Raw genomic sequence first — 19,986 nt, forward strand, 5'->3', positions numbered from 1 at the left:
GTTACCTCCTATGCCTGGATTTAACTGCCCTTCAAATAGAGGACTGCCCTCTGTAAAGTAGGATATATGGCCACCCTTGTCCTAGATTCTAGGACATGGACCAACACTTACACTATACTGGCTCTCACTGGGAAAGCTGGCAGCCTTTGAGATAGATTTGACCCTTCCAATGAAAACTTTAACTAGCTTCTGATAATTCTTTCAAATTCAAAGCAAGGTGTGATTTAAAAAAAATGTTCTCCAATTTCACTTGTAACGTGTAATTGTGTACAGTAATGTTATTGTGTTTTTATGCATATTCTGAGAAAGTAAAGGATCACTGACAACCTGAGGATATATTTCAGAACACCCATTCATTCTTTAAACATGACATTTGCTCCAGAGCAGTGAAGCTTTTCCTTCTAAGTAATGCCACTTGCATTATAGTACCTAAACATATTGTCCTGGGCATTGGCCTAGTATGAGGAGAATACACTGACCTCCCAAAGTGTAACAGTTGGTGCAAGGCTGGGAACATTAATGAGCTTTCCTGAATGTGCTGCAAATTCTAGCATGTCATACAAACACAGCACAATCAATGGTACTCCCCATGGGTATAGCATGGGAGGCACTGCAAATAATATTGTAGTAGAGAATTCACAAGGGAGGTTGCTGTATTGTAAACATTCTCAAGATTGCCTGTGAAGATGTGTAATTAGTGCTTGAAGTGAGGAGTGGGTTAAAAAAAATGTTCAAAGTCTAAAGTAAAGACCACATGCACCCATCATTTATGTACAGACTATTACCTGTGACGTCTATCAATTTGTCAGGTGAAGGTTCCCAGGTTCTATATGGACTGCATCAGTCATGAAGAAAACACTCTTATTTATGGCAAATATGCTTCTGGTGGTAATTTATAACAGGTAGTTCTCAACAGACAACAAAAATGCTGCCATCCGAGATAGGCTGGTGGATGGTGGGGTCAGGGGGTTGGCTCCTTCCTGGAGCACAGATGGGAGAGTACAAAAAATGCACCTCTCTTGGTTCCTCGGCAGAGGAATCTGGATGCTGGTGGGAGTGGGAAAATGAAAAATTGGGAAAGCCAAAGTTGACACGTTTTTCCATCCCTGGAGAGGAGTGTGTGAGGGTATATGGAAGCCAGCCAAGTGTACAAGGGAAAAATTTGTATTAATTGCTCCACCTGCCCCCCACTTATTTGCATTGTGCCCTTGAACGTTGTCCCAAAGAGGAAAAGGGTTGTTCACCCTCCACACTTACAGTCAGAAAGGTACCAGTGCCTCTGTTCCTTGAGAAAGACTCTGACCCACCTGGAAAGTGTATTAATGCATACGAGTGCTTTCGATTCCAGCTTTGTTGGACTCTGTGGCATGAAGGCTAAAGCTCTGAGCCCACGTCCCCCTCCTTCCTGTCATATGTGCTGCAATCATCTTGTCACTTTTCTAGATCATGTCATGCAACGGGAGCAAGAGGCAGGAAGAATGGATCTGCTACTTGTCTGAATTTTTCAGGCTTTGGACAATGATTGTGGGTGGTTCTCTCCTACTCGGCTATGTTTTGTATCTATATATAGTACTTCAGCAAGAACTTCATATTCATGCCTGACATTCCAGCAAATGTTTAGGTTGCAAATTGCATTCGTTTTTAGTACTGCAGCAGCCAAATTTTTCATATTTTATTTTCATACTCTTTCATTCTCTTACTGTTCATTTGACCTGTATCTTCCATGGCGCTTCAAATTATAACCACAGTGAACTTCATGCTGGTTGTTGCCTCCAAAGGTACAATACACCAGATGGGGTCTTTCCTCATAATGGGAGATTTGTGCAGTTACTGTTATGCACAGTGTTATCAGTTGTGCTGTGATACAAGGCCTATGCAATTTCCAGAGAGGGCTTAGTCTATTGCAACAAAAAGGGACTGTGTTCTAAGGACTATGAAGCTGATTGTCCACATTTACAGAGTTCTTCAAGAGAGAGAGAGAGAGAGAGAGAGAGAGAGAGAGAGAGAGAGAGAGAGAGAGAGAGAGATATGCAACTATTATTGGGAATCATTGCTGCCTCCAACTGTGGACGTAGAGCATAGCCAGTCACGGCTAGTGGCCATCGATAGCCTTCTCCTCCCATGAATTTGTCTAATCCTCTTTCAAAGCCATCCAAGTTGGTGGCCATCACTGCCTCCTAAGAAGAGTGAGCTTCATCCTCTGTGCTGCGTTAAGTCCATTTATATCATTCATAAATGAAGTAAATAACAACAACGCTGCTTTGTTAGAGGTTTTTGTCGATTAAGCAGTATATTACTCTCGTTAAAGAAAGAAAATTAAAATGCAAGTCATGGGCATAGCCAGGATTTATGTTAAGGCGGGGTGCAGGACTTTTGTTAGGGGGGCAGAACCGAGCTATATGCGACGCAATTGCTCAGTTAATTAAGTATTTTTATTTATTTACTTGTGGGGGGCATCTGCCCTCCCTGCACCACACCGGGTGTTAGGGAAAGGTGATCCGGCCGAGCCCTTGAAGGGGCCAGCCTTTCAGGACGGTACCCACGTCGCGCGCGGTTCTCCGATTCTGCACGCGAAGGCCGACCCTGGCGCCTGGGAGACTCGGCGGCTCAGCTTTGCACTCCCACGACGCCCAAAAGCCGCAGCAAGGCGGGAGCCCCGGCATTGGCTCCTTCCCGCCCTCTCTGCATTTCCATGGAGACAGGAGCAGGAAGTATAAACGAGAGATCCGACTTCATCTCTCTCTCCACAGGCGCCACAGCCGGAGCCTTCGAAGAAACGTCCCCGGGCGCCTTGGTGCGCGCGCTGCGTATTCGGGCAAGTCTCGAGAAGGAGGCGGAGGGCGCCGCGTTGCCGCTTGGTGCTCTTCTTCCCCAGAGATTGCGAAGGAAGCAGCCTGAGAAAGGGTGGGAAGCTGCGGAGAGAACCGTGCCCTCTCCCTCATCAGATGGGCGCAGGAAGGGAGGGGAGAGAGAGCGCGCGCAGAGGAAGAGTTGGATGCGTGTGCACGATTCAACAGACCCTCTTTGCTCTTATAGGATGACACGAAGCCCCTAGGAGGGCAAGGGTCCCTTTATCAGCAGGTTAGAGGAGAAAAGCTGAGATGGTACAACTTTTCTCACCCAGTCAATAAAAGCTTTCTGCAGGTAAAAGTTCATAGGGCAAGTCTTGGGTTTGCTTGCTTTTTAATGGGTCCAGAGAAGATACCCTAGGGAAACTATTAGCAAGTCGGCTCATTATACTGAGGCTGCTTCCAGCCTGCTACTTAGCAGCAACACAATTTCTGTTGATTGGGTGGTCCTCGCCAAACAAGCCGACTTCCCCCAAAGACCTTGGAAAGCTGGCCAGAGGGGTGACCCTGTGTTTCCTCACATTCTCTGGCCCTAATCTCAGTCATGGCTATGCAAGAGCATCTGAAGGTGAAAGAACGTCATCGCCGCCCCATAACAGCTCTTGGCTACCATTCAGCCCGACGGGAGTGCCTCACCGGCTTTGAAGGTGAGTCCTAGCTAGGGAGGTACATTTTTCCAGTTCTTTGTGAGCATTACAGCATTAAATTCTACCCAACTTCCATGCCTGCTTTGTACAACATACCCAAATCTTGGACAGTTACATCACAGAATAGACCACCATTTCCATCCCCACAACAAGAGTACAGCCCAAAACACAGTATATCTATCACCTGAACCAAGAGTCTGCTTTCTGTCTCATCTACATGCTTTCAACTCATGTCCTCATATGACCTCTGAATTTATGCTTGAATTTCTCATCAGGGAATGCCATGCTAGCACAGTGCCCTCATTCCAAACCCGTCAGATTTTTCCTTAAGGCATCTCTCTCCAAATGAGCTGGAGACGTTCCTTCTGAAATGAGTCCCTAGCTAAACAAGCTGTATTGTCACCCTTCTTGCCCTGATAGATGGAGTTATCAAATGGTGGGACGTGGAGAATGGGCGCATGTCCCTCTGCGCCAAGGAGCATGCTGGCCGAGTCACCCACTTCCAGTCCTGGGTGCAGGCACGACTCCTCTTCTCTTCTTCCAATGATGGCTCCGTGCTCGTGTGGGCTGTAGGCGGCACTGTGCTTGACCGCATCCTGGTAAGAACCACACCGTATTACATCCTGGGGTCAGTGCAGGCCAAGAGTAATGACACAGTTGCTTTTCTGAAGTTTGTAAGTCATTGCATGGAATTGATCAGATCTCATAGAACAGGGTTTACCAAACTTGAGCCTCCAGCTGTTTTTGGACTACAATTCCCATCACCCCTGTACACTGGTCCTGCTAGCTAGGGATGATGGGAATTGTAGTCCAAAAACAGCTGGAGCCCCAAGTATGGGAAACCCTGTCAGAGAGTGATTGTGCTAAGCTCTTGCTCAATTCTGGGGATTCCTGGGATGCTACAGCTGCAATTTAGGTACAGATCTCACTTTCTGCACCTACTAACTGAGGCTTCTGAGGATAAAGGAGAACTTGCCCCAACCAGTATTCCCATGAAGGGCTGCAACTCAGGAGCAGAGCACATGCATTGCATACAAGAAGCCCCAGGCTCAGTTCCCAGCTTCTCCAGGTAGCGCTGGAAAGGACATCTGTCTGACACCCTGGAAAGCTGCTGCCAGTCAGTGCAGACCTGGTGTGCCTAAGCTGTGGCCTTACAGAGCTCCCATCAGCCCCAGCCAAGCCTCAGGGATGATGGGAGTTGTAGTCCAACAACAAATGGAGAGCTGCAGGTTCCCTGTCCCTGGGGTAGAAGGCAGCTTCCTAAATATTGTTTGGCTAACTAAACAATCTATGACCTTTTCAGCAGGGGAAGGGGTATTGCTTTTGTTAGTATGCTGTACATTTTTGTGTTTTTATTTTGTAAACCACCCTGCAATCTTCAGATGAAGGGCCATATAGAAATGTAATGAATAAATAAAATATTTGAGCCTTGAAGTGTCATGTTCATTCTGCAAGACAGGCAGTGCTTTCTTCTGGGGGCTACTCAAGGGTTTTTGGTGCCCACACCTTCCCCCCTCCCAACACCAAATGTTAAAAGTGTGGCACTTACTGCAACAACTTCATGGTGAGTACCGGAACCTTTTATTTATTTAAAAAAAAGCACTGAAAACAGGAATAGATTTTGCTGTCTTCTGGGCCTCGAGTGCCCTGCTGGTCTAACCCCAATAAAATCTATGTAAGACCAGGCCCTTCCAGAGAGTCTTGCAGGGTGAGAACTAGGCAGTATTGCCTCCCTGAGTCCCTAGAGCCTATTATTTTGTGCACAGTCTTCCTGCGCTCAAGCCAGTCCCCGCTTTCCCTCCCTCCAGCTAGGCTACCCTATCTTCACCTTGTCCATCAGCCTGGCTCGGCATCTCCTGCTCTGTGGCAGCAAGGGACGCCTGATGGCTTTCCCCTTGGATGAAAGGAGAGAGTCTGGCCATGTGGTCCACATGGCCCAGGGCTTTTCCGAGCACACACACACAGACATCGTGTCCTGCATCGCCTGCCTGGACAACCAAATATACACAGCAGGGTAAGTTGGGAGTTGCGGGAGTGAAGAATGGGCTCCGTCTGCAGATGGGTTCAAAGTACAGACCCCCTGTGATACTTACAGCTTTGTGAAATGCTTCTATCATATGCTACTCACGTCATGCAGAACCTTATCAAACAGGCCCTGCTGGAAGGGAGTGAGATGGTCTCCAGCAAGGTGACAGTAATAATGTGGTTTCTGGATGACTGTGAAGGACAAAGCAGTGAGTCATACACATTTTCCCAAGGAGGGAATCTGCAGCTCTGCTTTGAAACCAAAGCTCCCTCTCTCCCACCATGGGGAGGTTTAAGCCACACCAGCCTCAGAATCCAGCTTCAGTAGATCCAACAGTCCCTTCCCTTCCCAGGTATGACAAGAAGCTGCTGATCTTTGACACCTATCAGACTCCAGGCAGGAAGGGCCTGACAACCAAGCACTGTATCCCACGTGCCCATCGTGCAGCCATCACTCACCTGCTGCTGGTGCGGCAGCAAGAAACCACAAGGTACAAGCTCAGTGCGAAGGGCAGGCCACCTAGGCCGTGGGATCTGGATAATAGGTTCTGTGTGTGAAGGCATTTGTCAAGAGATGCTCTTCTGCTACGTGACCCATGACCGGTCAGCATCTAATTGACTCTCCTTGCCCCCGAACAGGAAGGTACTAGGCAAGAGTAGCCAGTTAGGTACTAGCAGCAGTGGACTGAGGGGAGACTTTTGTGCTGAAGGATAGTCTTATGTTGTACTTGCATGGCAGCTTCCTGGTGCCACAATTCTTATGTAGAACAGGGGTGGGAAACCTCAGAACTGGGGCCAGGGGTAGACCTCCAGGCCTCTTTGAATGACTCCTGGGACTTGTCCCAGGCCACGCACCTCCATCCAGAAGCTGTGCCCTTGACTGATCCTTCTCTGCATCCCCCTCAAGTGCTTTTGCATGGCAAGAATATGCTGTTGAGTTGCGACAATGCCTCTTGTTTGCCTGGATGTGGGCATGCGTAGAAACCTCTGGCTTTTACTGTAGGAAAGGTAGGAGTCATACCAATGACTCTGCCCATTTTTGCCTCTGACTCTGCCCACTGCTGGCATAAGGCCCCAGGAAGAGAATGTGGCCTCTCACTTGGGCTGAAAAAAGTTCCTCATTCTGGCATAAGGACAGGAAAACGAGACAAAGCAGGATTCCCTCTTTAGTCACTTCAAAAGGGCAAATCCTGCTGCCCAAAGAGATCTGCTGTGGTGTGGATGGAAGCATACAATTGAAGGACAAGGATGAGCTAAATTCGCTCTCACATATAGAAAGTGAGAATCACTGTGCGCTGAATGCACACCTACCACCTTTTATAATGTACTCTGCATAAATTCTCTTCCCTTACAGTCCTTAATTCCTGCTTCCGTCCCCTCTGATTCAAGTTTCCTAGGTTATATTTCTTCTCCATTTTTTAAATAAAAAAATACTATTTGGGTTTTGCTCCCTCCTCCATTCCCTCCCCCTCCCTTTGCAGCTTCCTTCCTTTCCTGAGAAGTTAGCGTGGTGATGGGGAAAGGAGAAGCAGGGGGAGATGCCTCCTCCTATGAATGGATTTCTGTTGCAGAGGATGGGGCTTTAAGTGGCAGATCTAGAGCCAGAGGGCTCTGGAAGGATGACGTTTACCACAAAGAGGAACTGGAAGCCGCAGGATGTTACTTGAACCTCTGGCCAGGAGGGAGAGGCTTTGAGTGTGTTCCGCTTGGGGAAGTGTAAAATAAGAACACTTTGCTTAAAAAAAAAAAGAAATGTTATATTTTCTCCTGCTTTCAATGATTCACTTGAAAGGGAGCCTTGGGTTTATATAAAGGGTGTGAAGTCTTTGCTTGGGAAATGTAAGTGCTGCCCTGCTCCTCCACTGCACTGCCAAAGTCCTGCTTCCCTGACCCTCCCTCTGGTCTGTGATCTCCTCTGCAGGGTGCTCTCAGGTTCTTTTGACCAGACAGTTGGCATCTGGTCCCAGGATGGGAAGCTCATCCAGCGCCTTGGCCCCTTCACCGGGAACATTACAGGACTCTGCTACGTGGCATCTGTTGGCATCGTCTGGATCACCAGTGGCACAACCCAGCCCACCCTCTATGAGCCTCAGTCTGGGGAAATAGTGAGCGACTTAAGTGTGGCATTTCCATGTACACCTCCGCCTAAAGATCAATGAACTTGTTATTATAAGGAGCCCTCTACTGGTGATGGATTAGCATTGCGTCCGCCTCAACTAGCATAGGGAGGGAGGGCAAAAGGCCCCGGTGTGTTTTCTTTCCCTTTCTGTCTTTGTGAATTGTGGCCGAGAGGATAAGCCACATGACTCTCTCCACATGCGCTGCCAGGCTGCGCCAATCAACTCCCACACTTGCCCGCAGTCTTAGTATATTAGGCATGTGCATTAAGACTATATACGCTAGCATTGTCCAGTTTTTTGTTTTTTTCCAGCAAGGCCACAGTCCTAGCGGAAAACAATTGCTGCCAAGGGTTTGGCCATGCTGTCCAAATGGGGACCGATAAGCCCAGGATCCTGTTGCTCACCCATGTTACACATGAAACAGGATTTTGTAGGGTGCCTTTTCATGGGCTGTTACTTCAGACTGCAGGAGTGAAAGTTGCATGGGGCATCTTCAAGTGTGCCATCCTCAACCCATAGCAGCCTGAAGCAGGGCGGCTCACAAAAGCTTTATCACTTGGTTCTGCAGAATGTGCTAAGGTGCCATTTTGTCTGGGACAGATTTACAGACTTGGAAGTCAATTTAAAGCCTGCCATACAGCCTAGTCCTCCATGCATGACATTATTTGGCTTATTGGTGGTAACCAGCAAAAGATGCCTGGGGACCAGTGCCTTGTGAGGAGAGGGTACAATAGTAAGCTTTGCGTGTCAAAAAAAGGCCTCTGGTTCAGTTCCTGGCATCTCCACTTAAAACGACCTAAGTAATGGGAGCAATCAGTTCCTGAGACCTGAAGGAGCTGCTGCCACCCAGAGTATTAAATACTGGGCTGGATAGATAGATAAATAGCCTGACCTGGAACAACATACGTAACGTCCCCTTTTCCTATGGGAGCTGTTCTATGGGATGATTTTTCCTTGTAGAATTGCCTGTCCTTAGTTGGCCTCAGCTCCTCATATTGATTAATTTTTATCATATGAAAAATTACCCATGTCAAAAAGAACACTCTTTGATGGAGCACATTTCTTTTAACAAGCTGCCTTACCTTGACAGATCAGACCCATTTTGCCTGATTAATGACACGATACAGATGACATAAAAACTATACACAGCCGTTTTATATTGAAAAATTACTCTGATCCTCTTCCAAATGTCAGGTGGCAGATATACTGAAGATTAAATCCTGTCTCTTCTCATTTCCTTGGCTGTTGTATCCTCCCATTCTCAGGGCCTCTTCCTGAACATGTTTTTCAATTGCTATTTCCATTGGGTGGATGCTTCAAAAGCCATTAGCGCCTCTAACACTGTATTCCTGGATCTGCAAACTCCCCCCAAAACATACTCAAAGATTACACTTCTTTGTAGCTTTCAATACCAGATCCAGCACAATTCCATCCCAAGTTCTGTCGTGTGCTCAACAAAGCTCAAAAGTCCACTGAACAAGTGCCCCCAGCACAGCTCTTTTTGATAGGTCTTTGAACCCTAAGTAAAGATGGCTCTTGTGTACCATTCCACATTTATAGGAAGAATAAGGAGAAACAGGTATTAAATGGCCAACCTGTTCTGAATTCTTTGTGCTGATCTGCTTTCAGGTTTCACAGTTCATATCCACATTCCAAGGCCGACAGAAAGATGAGCCTGCTCTTCAGCAGCTTCTCAGCCTGCCAGACTCGAGGCATGTGATAGGTGAGTTCTCCAGCAGAGTACAGATGCCCCCCCAATATCTGCAATACAAGGCCTCACCTGGTCTCTCAGCCGTCAATGTTAGATTCAGCATCTCTTCTTATCTGTAGGCCATGTCCTTTCATGCAGTTAGGAGAAAATAGCTTTGGTGGAAGATACTAGAACAGTATGGCACCCAGTGGTGAGAGCATTGAATTGGCACTGGAGATATCCAGGTTCATTCCACCACTCAGCCACAAAGCTTGCTGGGCCTCCTTGACCAATCACCCTCTCCCAGTTTAGCTTATGCCACTGGATTGTTGTGAGGAAAACATGGGGTGAGTAAACTATGTCTTTTGCCCTGAACTCCTTGAAGGAAAGGCATGATATAAAAGTAGTAAAAATTGATTAATTAGTACAAAAAAGGGCTTTCATCACAGAACCAGGTGGTGACCTTGGTAGGCTCGTGTGCTTATTGCATTCAGACCCAGCGTGGGTATAGCACTTGGGAGAGACTAAATGTTCCTATGGGCATCTGGTTAATTGTTGTGGGAACAGGTTTTTTTGCCTGATCCAGCAGGCTCCTCTTATGTTCCTGTTGGTTCCCACCACAGATCCCAGATTTATATCCAGAGATTCCAGTTTCATGCGAACAGGTGTTGTGAGATCTATGCATGCTTTTCTAATTTAACACAAGGCGATTTCCCACTCAGCTTCTTCAGAGATATTATGAGGCTCAGTGGATGGCAAGAGCTTTTTAGAATAACCCAAGTAATTTTAAGAAACGCAGAACTTTTCCTTCTTCCAGGCACAGCAAAGCCGCAGCAAATACTCGTCTGGCGCTACAGTGAGTTGGGATGCCTGACAGTGCTGCCTTGCAAACACCCCCTAGAGTGCCTAGCTTATGGTAAGCAGCCATTTATATCTCTAACTCTGCAACAGCTCCAGCCCCAGATGCACAGGCTCCGTCAGGTGAGGTTCAAAGCTAGAAGAGCCTTATCTGGCTGGGACAAGGGCCGGGGTTGAGTTTTATGTGTCCAGCAATAAAACTTTTGTCTGGTTTTCCGAAGCCCCTGCTTGACCTTCTGAATGTATCTCCACCAGCCAAAAAGGAGCCCGTTTTGCTCTTCAGTGGGGACAGCAGTGGGATGCTACAGAAGTGGGAGAAGAGCTACATCTCTCCCTTCATCTACAGGTAAGGTTTCGTCCCCACAGACCAAGAAGAGATGCCAGTCCCTGGTGTGTGACATGGGTTGGGGAAGCCCCTATTGCAAGAGGCTGGCCTAAGAGCTGCAGATTTCTGTTGGTAAGGAGAAGAAGCACAACCCCTGGCAGAGGAGACTCTGTAGTGTAGCAGGTCTGTGCTATTTGGTGTCCAGATAGAAGCTATCTACTAGTGTCCAGAATAATAGAGGAGCTTAACTACTAAATGTGTTACCCTTGGTCATTAGCTGCCATTGGCCTAGAACACAAACCCCTGGAATAGATGTGGTTGGAGGAATGCTGTGATCTGGGAGGAATCTCCCTTGCCATCCCTCACAAAGTCAGGGGGGTGTTGGACTACAGCTCCCATCATCCCTGTCAATCAGCCACCCTGGCTGGGACTGATGGGGCTTAAAATTCCAGCAACATCAGGAGGGTCACAAATTTCCCATCTCTGTAGTGGAGTTTCAAAAAGTTGTTCTTTCTCCAGCATCTGGCTCTAACCGTGTCATGTTTAGTAGTGCTGTACAAAGACGAGATGCTTGCAGACAAGCAGACACCTGCCCATCCTAGTCCCTCGTGCTCCCTGCCCTCTGCAGCTGCCCATTCTCCGCCTGCTCCAGTCATGCAGCCATCTGCCCCTCATGCCGTTGTGAGCACCCTCAACCACAACCCTGTCCACAGCCACAGGTCTACACACACCCCCCCCCCACATATCCTGTGTGTCTCTGTTTCTTTCAGCAGGGAGTCCTTCCACCTAAGTGAAGCCCAACTGGAAAGAAGAGGCCCCTTGGCACAGCAGAGGGAGGAGGGTGGCAAGGAGAAGCCACAACCTCGTCCAGATTCACCTCGAAAGCCAGGAAAGGCCTCCATTGGGCAGCAGAGTGGCTACACCAGGTTCCAAAGTGCAGCGAAAGACATGCGGAAAGGGAGCATAGGCTTCACTAGGTAACTGTCATTGTGCTCTGCCCAAGAGTATGTGCTACTGTAGCAGAGAGGCAACAGCATAATTTGTCTTGAAGAGACCGAGGGACTGCCCTTTCTTCCTTGGGGATCAGGCAGACCTTCACCATTTGCTTTGCAGCAGGGCTGGACAACCTGTGATGCTCCAGATATTGTTGGAGTCATGCTCACATCATCCCTTGCTAGTATGACTAATGGTCAGGGATGATGGTCACCAAGCTGGCCAGAACAGGGCATGATTTAATTTTGGAGAGAGAGTTGGCTTCTGTAATGTTGCCTGTGAAATGACAGATGAAAGGTAGTTGCTGCCTTGCTAATGAAGCCCTGGGCCTTTGCCAGGGCTCTCTTTGCTGAAGAGTTGAATATCCTGGTGGTGTCGGCAGCTGATGGGAACATTTATCTCTGGGAGTTTGAGAGCTTCATCCCGGAAGCTGAACCTTCTGCCCAGGTGAGTGCAAACCGCTGTTCTAGCCTCTGCTTCTTGGATAGAAGACAGAAGACATGTGCTTGCAGGTAAGCCACAGGAAGTGAATGGCCTCTGTCCTCCAAGATAAGAAAGATAAACCAGCCAGCCATATTTATTTAACCGAGCCAACTAGGAGCATGTCAGCACAGGTTTTGGCTCAGAAAATTCCCTTGGATTACAAACGAAAGAGAAGTGGGTGACATTTTTCCTAAAGAAAGGTTCCCTGAATGGTTTGCTATTTTCATCCCATGCTGTAGCAATGCCCACCTGTGTTGGATCAAAATTCTGAAACATTGGCATCAAGCTGTGTTCAAGATGAGAAGACCCAGGCCACTTCAAGCAGTTGTGTAACAGGTGAAGAAAGTGGTTTGGAGTAAACTCAGAGGGGAAAGAAAAAGAGACGATGCTTCAAAGGTGCACAGAAGTAAACATTGAATGGCCCAATGCACTTTGAATGTATCCTTCCACAAGTACACTTCACAGCCCAATCCTAACCATGCCTAGTAAGTTCTATTAAATTCAGTGGGGCTTATTCCCAAGTAAGTGGGGTGAGGATTGCAAGCTTAGATGGAAAACACTGTGTGGCAGGGCTGAATCAAGGGTAGTCTGAGACAAGCCAGTAGTTAGGACTGAAGAGTAAGCCAGAACCAAATGAAAACTTGTGAGTCAGAGTCTAGAAGGAAGATCAGGAGTGGCAAGCGAGTCAGGGCCAAAGACCAGCCAAGGCTGCAGGAACCCACCAGAGCTCAGGAAGACTTTGTTGCTCAAGCAAGCCTCAACTGGACCAGGAAGCCCCCTTACACTCTTTGCTGTCTAGGAGGCTCCAATAGTCAGCCTGAGTGGGTGGAGTCATTCCCTGAGAAGCTACCACCTGGAGTCACCACACAAGGCAGCTGTCCTGGCAGGCCTATAACATGGTCCGGGACCAAATGAACCAGAGCACTGTATAGGACACTGGGGTCATCCTCACTTCCACTTGCTCTGCCACTCGCCACTCCCTCCCTCCCCCCCCCCGAAAACCCATGGTTTAGCGCTAAATCAGAACAAACGGCAATCAGGTTTTTTGTGGATTGTCATTTGTTCCAATTTTCCAGGGGAAAGCAACAGGGTACAGGCAAAATCATTTGGACTCATGCCTAGAATTCACTGAACAAGTTGAAAACCACTGAGACTTGTGCTTTCCGGAAACAGGACAAACAAAAAAGTGGCTGAGTCCACTTGTTGTACACCTAAGTGTCCCTGATGAAATCTCCCTTCAAACCATGCTGGGGCACTGAATGTTTCTCTAGTTTATTTCATCTAGTTTCTCTAGTTTTCATTTGGTACTGGTGCCTCCCCACCTTTCTTCCTCTTGGAGTAGGGTCAAGATGGGGATAAAAAGCACCGCAGGCTCGTTTTTTGGGAAGTCACCTCCTGCGTGTGTAAGAGATTCCAGTCCCTGTTTTTTCCTCTTCTCCATCCTGCTACTGCCTCTCTCATGCCAGTACTGCCTTAAATAGGTTTCACCTGCAGAACGGTGCTGTGCGGGCACACGGGCATGGTGACGGCACTTGCCGTGGCAGCTGGCGATGCTGGACTGTACTTCCCCTACCTGGTGAGTGAACCATAGAATGGACTTGGATGGCATTGTATGAGAGAGCCCAGCCTCTGTTGATGGGCAGCAGGGAGAGAGTGGAAGAGAGTGAGATGCTGTAGGAAGACCCTGCATGGCACAAATAGGGAGGAGAGGGGATGTGGGTGAGTGCCAGTGCCAGAGAGAGAGAGAACACACACTGCAAGGAGGGGAGGCAGCATTGCAAAGCAAGACTTCACCTTGCTGTATTTCATTGTAGCTCAGTGGAGGATGGGATGGAAAGCTGTGTCTTTGGGACCTGCACAACCACTCTTTGCAAAATGCCTTTTCCAGTCTACCTGAGGACAACGGGCCCATCCTGGATATGGCCTACTCCCCAAAGAGGTGGGTGATTCTGTCTGCCTGCTCATTTGAAAGGTGGGGAAGCCACAGAATGTTCTCAAACAGCACTTTGAGGCCTCCCAAGGAGGAGAGATGTATTGCTGAAAAGTAGGGGTGGGGGACAACAGTAATAGAAAGGATGAAGGCACTCCTGCAGGAACCTAATCTTTGGGTTCGGGGCCGCTAATTCGATTTTGCCATGTCTTTTGCCATCCCTGCATCCACAGCCCACACCCTCCTGGCCCGGGCAGGAGGCAATTTGCTTTCTCTTCCAGCACTGGCAGAGTTTTTATCTGCGCTTTCAATCCTCACTGTGCTGATTTGGTGCTCTTGGCTGAGCTCTGTGGGCACAAAGCCGCTGTCATAGCCTTGGTCTGGCACCCACTAGAGGACAAGTGGGTTAGCGGTGCTGAAGATGGCTCCATTCGGCTCTGGGTAAGCCCTTAATCAGGTGGTGACTTTCATATGTTGGGTATATTCACTAGCAGGGAGGTAGGAAAACTTTGGGCTAGTTGCTGAAGAACTTGGTGGAATTTCTGGACCAATAAGTTTTTTGGGGAGTTATACGGATTTTCCAGGGAATGACCAGAAAGTCTTCCTCCAGCAGCAGAGATGATGGGATTTTTATTTTGAATGATTCACATAGAGCGAAGATGGTGGATGCTGTGTGCAGAACCTGAGAGCCTCCAGAGGGATCACTTGCCTCTGCATCGACCAGGTCAATGGCTGCATTCTTGCAGGGGTCCATGATACCATCAGGTAGCCCCTGCATAAGGAAGCTGGTGGTGGAAAGGAAAGGGATGACAGGCAGCACATCTTTGAACAGGCTGATGGCTCTGCCTTTTTCTCCCTGCAGGGTTTATGATCCAAATTCTGGAGTGCAGGTGCAAAGTTACACAGGGCACCAAGATTCCGTCAAGGGACTCATCCATGTCCCAGAAATGGAGCAGGTAGGAGAGACAGGGACCACCCACTAGGGGAAAAAGTCAAGAAAGCTGGGGGCTGGGAGTTTCCCCACTCTTAGGTCCAAGTCATGAATGGACCAGCGCAAAGCAGTGCATATACTGTGATGGTGCATATTGGAGCCATGTGCCTAATCTGTATCTATCAGCATCCTGTTCAGAGAGCCAGCTGCATGTTGACGACATTTAGTGAGGTCCTGCCCACTTTTGAGCTGGGCAGCACTACCAAAAGATTGTCCCCACGCTGTATTCTTGTTGTTTAAATAGGGTATTATATTGCACTTCCAGTCCTCCTACAAACAAACTAGTACTTAATGGAGAGGGGGAATTGTATCCTTTTTTTATTTTAGAATTCAAAGCAGTTTACAAGACGTTTACCTATCACAGCACAGCCAAGGGGTGGACTCAACAAATAATTACCTGTTTTCTGCTTCTGTCTGGCTTCACTAACAGCGGCTGACAATAAGCTGAATCCTCCTGAGGGAGCAAACATGGCTGCCCCCCTCTAGCTTGTATCTAGGCCAGCAATAGCCATCCTTTGTGGGGCAGGCAAGGGCGACCTCTACAAGCTAAGAATATGCCTCAGAAGTTGCTACAGGATTCTGTAGTGTATTCTCTGTTCACATGGGAAGCACTAAGATCCTGCTTGTGGATTTCCCATGGGCACCTGCTTGAGAGCTGTGAGAACAGAATGCTGGATGAGATGGGCCTTTGGTCTGGTGCAGCAGGCCCTGTTCTTAAGTTCTTAAACATGGGAAGTCAGATGTGCACACAGTGAGTTGGCTCACTGCTTAAGCCATGAGTGTGCCTCTCAGAGTCCTGAGGATATTGCTGAGGATTCTGGGGCCCAGACTTGATTTGTGCACAGCCAGCCATGCCAGAAGCAGAATACATATGTGGCTTATAGCATTGTTCCTTGAATCGTGCTGGGTGTCTGACCAAATGTCACTTGGTCTTTGGCCAACTAACTTTTTTTTTAGCATACTCTTTTTAAAAAAGCAGCTTCCTTACTGGTTGCTTTAATGCAGATTTGTCAGTTGTGGAGAAGTACACCCACACACCCACATGCGTATCAGGAAGGCGCCATGTGGCAGGAGGAAATCCTGTTCTGATATCCTAGCTTGGCTTGCACTGATAGTGGATCCCAAGCTGGTGCCGCCCACTCTAGTCTGCTATGCAGTTGGATGGGAGACCAATGCAGTTTGAAGACCCACATGAGTGAGGACCATCGGTGACCGATGCACTGCATGGAGACACTGAATCCAGCCCCATAGAGGGTGCTGACGCTGTTGCGCCCTGACGTGTTCTCCTCTCTGCTTCCCTGCAGTATGTGTCGGCCTCTCTAGATGGCACAGTGTGCATGTGGAAGGCCTATCGCCCAGGGGAGCAGCTCGAGGCCCAGGTCAGGTGGTGACTTCACTCTCCTGCTGGGTGCTACCCAGGACCTAGACTCTGAGACTCTCAGCTTCCATTTTAACAAAGAGCACATTTCCATCGTTTGCGGTTGTGCAGGAAAGCTTCAAAAGACATCAGACGTGTGTTCAGCATGCTCAGAATTTAGTGAAACAGCTAGGTGGGGCTTCCAGTGGTCAAGGGTGAGGCTTCTGTGCTCTGCTGCTTCCTGTCCCCTCCCCATAGTCCTTGCTTCTGTGTCTCTCTTTCCTCCCCTTTTACTGCCGTCACAGTCCCTGCAAGCATATTCTGTGAAATGACATTTGCAATGAGAATAGCTTGTGCCGACCAAGAACATACAAGCTAATGTGGATAATTAACTGTGATCTTTTCTTTGGTGCTGTCTTCTGCCCGTGCCCATGTCCTGCTGCACTTAAATTAGATTTGAGCTTACACGTTCAAGGCAGAATGCAAGAACTTCAAAAGGCCAGGCACAGCCAGTGATTAGGTGCCCCCAGCCAGCCTGAAATGTGGCAGGAAGCTTTCATGTCAATGAGTCATCTCTGTATAAGCAATTTGCACTCATATTCTAAGAAATAATGCAGGCTAGACAGGAAAGGTTTAAAATTAAAAACAGCAGTAAATGCTGATGCATATTGATTGAAATTCTTTTCCGGACACATGATCAAAGTTGTTAAGGCAGTAAACATGCAGCTGTTAGCCACTGGCTAGGCCAGGGGTAGGCAACCTAAGGCCCGGGGGCCGGATGCGGCCCAATCGCCTACTAAATCCGGCCCGCGGACGGTCCGGGAATCAGCGTGTTTTTACATGAGTAGAATCTATCCTTTTTTAAAAAATGCATCTCTGGGTTACTTGTGGGGCCTGCCTGGTGTTTTTACCTGAGTAGAATGTGTGCTTTTATTTAAAATGCATCTCTGGGTTATTTGTAGGGCATAGGAATTCGTTCATTTTTTTCTTCAAAATATAGTCCGGCCCACCACATGGTCTGAGGGACGGTGGACTGGCCCATGGCTGAAAAATTTTGCTGACCCCAGGGCTAGGCAGAGCCCAGACAACTTCACTCCAGGATGTGCTTCAGTTGCAGCAACACCACATTCCCCGTTCTGTACATGCCATACTTTGTATCTGAGAAAATTAATTTTGTCTCCCAGATAGCACATGCACCACTATTGCGATTATTGCTGGAATGTGATTATATAAGTGTTAGGGGCACCTACTTACTGGCAATGAGAATGGTGATGAGCAATTATAACTCCCACACTGCTTCTGTCTGTTCAATTGTGTGGCTTTCCTCTTAATTTTGTTACGTATCTATTTGCAAACATTTGCCTAGCATGTAGAACAGGCTTCCTCAAACTCAGCCCTCCAGATGTTTTTGGCCTACAACTCCCATGATCCCTAGCTAGCAGGACCAGTGGTCAGGGATGATGGGAATTGTAGTCTCAAAACATCTGGAGGGCCGAGGTTGAGGAAGCCTGATGTAGAACACAGAAATCTGCTTCATGCTGTGTCAGACCATTTACCCATCTAGCACTGCACACAAACAATGGCTTTCCAGGGTCTCATATTGGGACCTTTCCCAGCCATATGTGGAGATGCAAGGGATTCAACCTGGGACCCTCTGCATGCAGAGAAGATGCCTTACCATGGAGCTACAGCCACATCCCACTGTGAGTGACACAGGTGCTGCTATTGATGCTTGTTATGAGGAACTGAACGCACCAGTTAGGCTGCATATAAAGTTTGATAACCAGAGCTAAAAGCTCTAGGACAATGGAGTCAAATTCTCTCTGTGAAGCCTATTTTTGTTCCCTCTTGGTTGCTAGGCAGTGGTGTAAGAAGAAAAACAATCTATTGTGCCAGAATGCCATCCTGTGTGTGCCTGGGTATGCCAAGCTGGCATTCAGAGGCACACAGGCCAGAGCAGCGAGTGCTTTTCCCCTGACATCAGCTCTGCTGTCCACTTGTATTAATATCAGCATATACTTGTTTTGGGAACCACATGCCACTTTTGAGAGCTATGTTGTGGCTTTCGGTGCTATTTCCTTATCAGGGATTTTTCCATTTTTACTATTTTGAGAACAGAGCTGATTGCAGAGTAACCAAGAAACATCACGTGCCCATGGTAACCAACTGGTCAAGCAATGCTGACCGCCAGTCTCAGGATGGTGCTTGCAATGAGAGTATCCATCTACACTGCTAATGGATCTCTGTTAACTGTGTTAGTGCTGAATTCCCTTGTCTTGCCCCTCAAAGATTCATGAAGAAGGGGGTTCTGTATTTCTTGCCCAGTTGTTCTGTGTGCGACTCTACCTGGACAGTGCTACAGCTGTACAATAAACTTACTCTTCTCTTTTCGCTACTCATGAATTGTACACTCTCTTGTTGCTGCGACGGATCCAAACTTCTGGGGTTTGGAAGCAGGTAACTGAGACCATCAAGTGACTTGCAAACTTTAGGGACTCCTGTTGCTGTGCAGACGGGGTAATCCACTCCAAAAGCTTGTACTGTTGGCTATGTTGCCTGATCCCTTCACCCTGCCAATTTAATACTACTGTATTTCTTGCCCCCCAGCCTCTTTTAACTTCTCTAGTAGTAAATATCCTTTGAGTAAGTAGAGCAGGGATGGGGAACATGTTACCCTCCAAATGCTATTGGACTACAACTCCCATCATCTCTGGCTGCGGCTGATGAGGGTTGGGTCCAAACACAGGTCCTCAGCCCTGTTGCAGGGCATGCCTTTTCTTCACTAAGCATCTGCCACCCATTCTCACATATGTTGAGCAAAGGTTTCTCACCAGAGACCCCACAGTACTCTAACCTTCTGACAGTACCAGTTTAGACAAGATATTTGTCACAGGGTTTGACCTTGTGTGGCTCTTGGGGTATCATTGCTGGCACATAGTGGGTGGAGCAGCTAGGGAGTATGGAGAGGGGCTTTAACCCTCACCCCTCACCATCCATCACTCTGGTCAGCATCCTGTAAATCCATCCCTCCTTTTTTTACAATGGAAGAAAATCTCTTATGGGCACTGAGGAGAGCCTTCCTCTCAATGTGCGTGGCTGGTGCTGGGGAAGGGGGAATTCGGATCAGGATCATAGTATGAGCAAAGGGTGTTAGCTCACCTTCCTGAGACAACATCCCCCTTTGCACCTATCTCCTTCTTTTAAAAAATCAGCCACACAAGTCCAAATGTACTATCTAGATTAGCCCTGGAGGCTATGAAAGCATGCATCGCTGAGGCCACTCTATATCTGCCAAGGCTGCTTAACCAGCCTAAGCCGGTAAAAAAAGTGCTCTGTGCCACAGAGGAAACTTGTGCCACTGGTGACAAAATACGGTTCAAGAAGCACCCTGAACCATAAACCTGATCCTCCAGAGGGAATGCAACCCCATCAGAAGTGGGGTGAATACCACTCCCCTTAGCAGACAAGCCACTCACCAGGAGTTACTTGGGTCTTATCTGCATTGAACCTCAGTTTCTTGGCCCACATCCAGTCCATGACTGTGCTGAAGAAGCACTTGTTCAGCACTTCCTCAAAGCAGATGGAATTAGATGAATTGGGCTTCCTGCCTCACCTGTCAAAGAGAAGTGGAGCTGAGGGTTATCTGCTTATTGATGACTCCTGGTGGCAAATCTCTGGATGACGTCACTCAGTCATTTCATGTAGACGTTGAAAAGCA

General features: G+C 47.9%; 1 protein-coding gene across 5 annotated transcripts; it reads left to right on the forward strand.

Annotated features, from left to right (window-relative positions):
• The first annotated feature begins 2,581 nt into the window (after positions 1–2,581).
• LOC309364016 (uncharacterized protein) lies at positions 2,582–18,663 on the forward strand. 5 transcript variants are annotated; one of them, XM_081900680.1, is made up of 18 exons: positions 2,582–3,496; positions 3,917–4,095; positions 5,305–5,510; positions 5,875–6,012; positions 7,443–7,626; positions 9,271–9,364; positions 10,149–10,247; positions 10,445–10,535; positions 11,285–11,491; positions 11,846–11,954; positions 12,230–12,326; positions 13,472–13,566; positions 13,805–13,929; positions 14,202–14,361; positions 14,573–14,685; positions 14,783–14,876; positions 16,216–16,290; positions 17,269–18,663. In XM_081900680.1, the coding sequence occupies exons 1-18, from the start codon at positions 3,394–3,396 to the stop codon at positions 17,314–17,316; spliced, it is 2,217 nt and encodes a 738-aa protein (XP_081756806.1). In that variant the 5' UTR covers positions 2,582–3,393; the 3' UTR covers positions 17,317–18,663. The 5 variants fall into 5 exon arrangements, 4 of the variants coding, with proteins under 4 accessions (XP_081756806.1, XP_081756808.1, XP_081756805.1 ...); XM_081900679.1 differs by having other exon boundaries at positions 2,584–3,496; positions 14,178–14,361; XR_014165697.1 differs by lacking the exon at positions 17,269–18,663 and having other exon boundaries at positions 14,178–14,361; positions 14,573–14,644; positions 16,216–16,271.
• The last annotated feature ends 1,323 nt before the right edge of the window (positions 18,664–19,986 follow it).

Source organism: Podarcis melisellensis, assembly GCF_964234715.1.
Source record: "Podarcis melisellensis genome assembly, chromosome: 2".
Lineage (NCBI taxonomy): Eukaryota > Metazoa > Chordata > Lepidosauria > Squamata > Lacertidae > Podarcis > Podarcis melisellensis.

Bases quoted from the DNA above. Each gene is read 5' to 3' on its own strand.
- LOC309364016 (XM_081900679.1), top strand. From the start codon at position 3,394: ATGGCTATGCAAGAGCATCTGAAGGTGAAAGAACGTCATCGCCGCCCC. The intron at 12,327-13,471 runs GTGAAGAAAGTG...TGCCTTAAATAG, and splicing joins TTCAAGCAGTTGTGTAACAG to GTTTCACCTGCAGAACGGTG. The intron at 14,686-14,782 runs GTAGCCCCTGCA...TTCTCCCTGCAG, and splicing joins GGGGTCCATGATACCATCAG to GGTTTATGATCCAAATTCTG.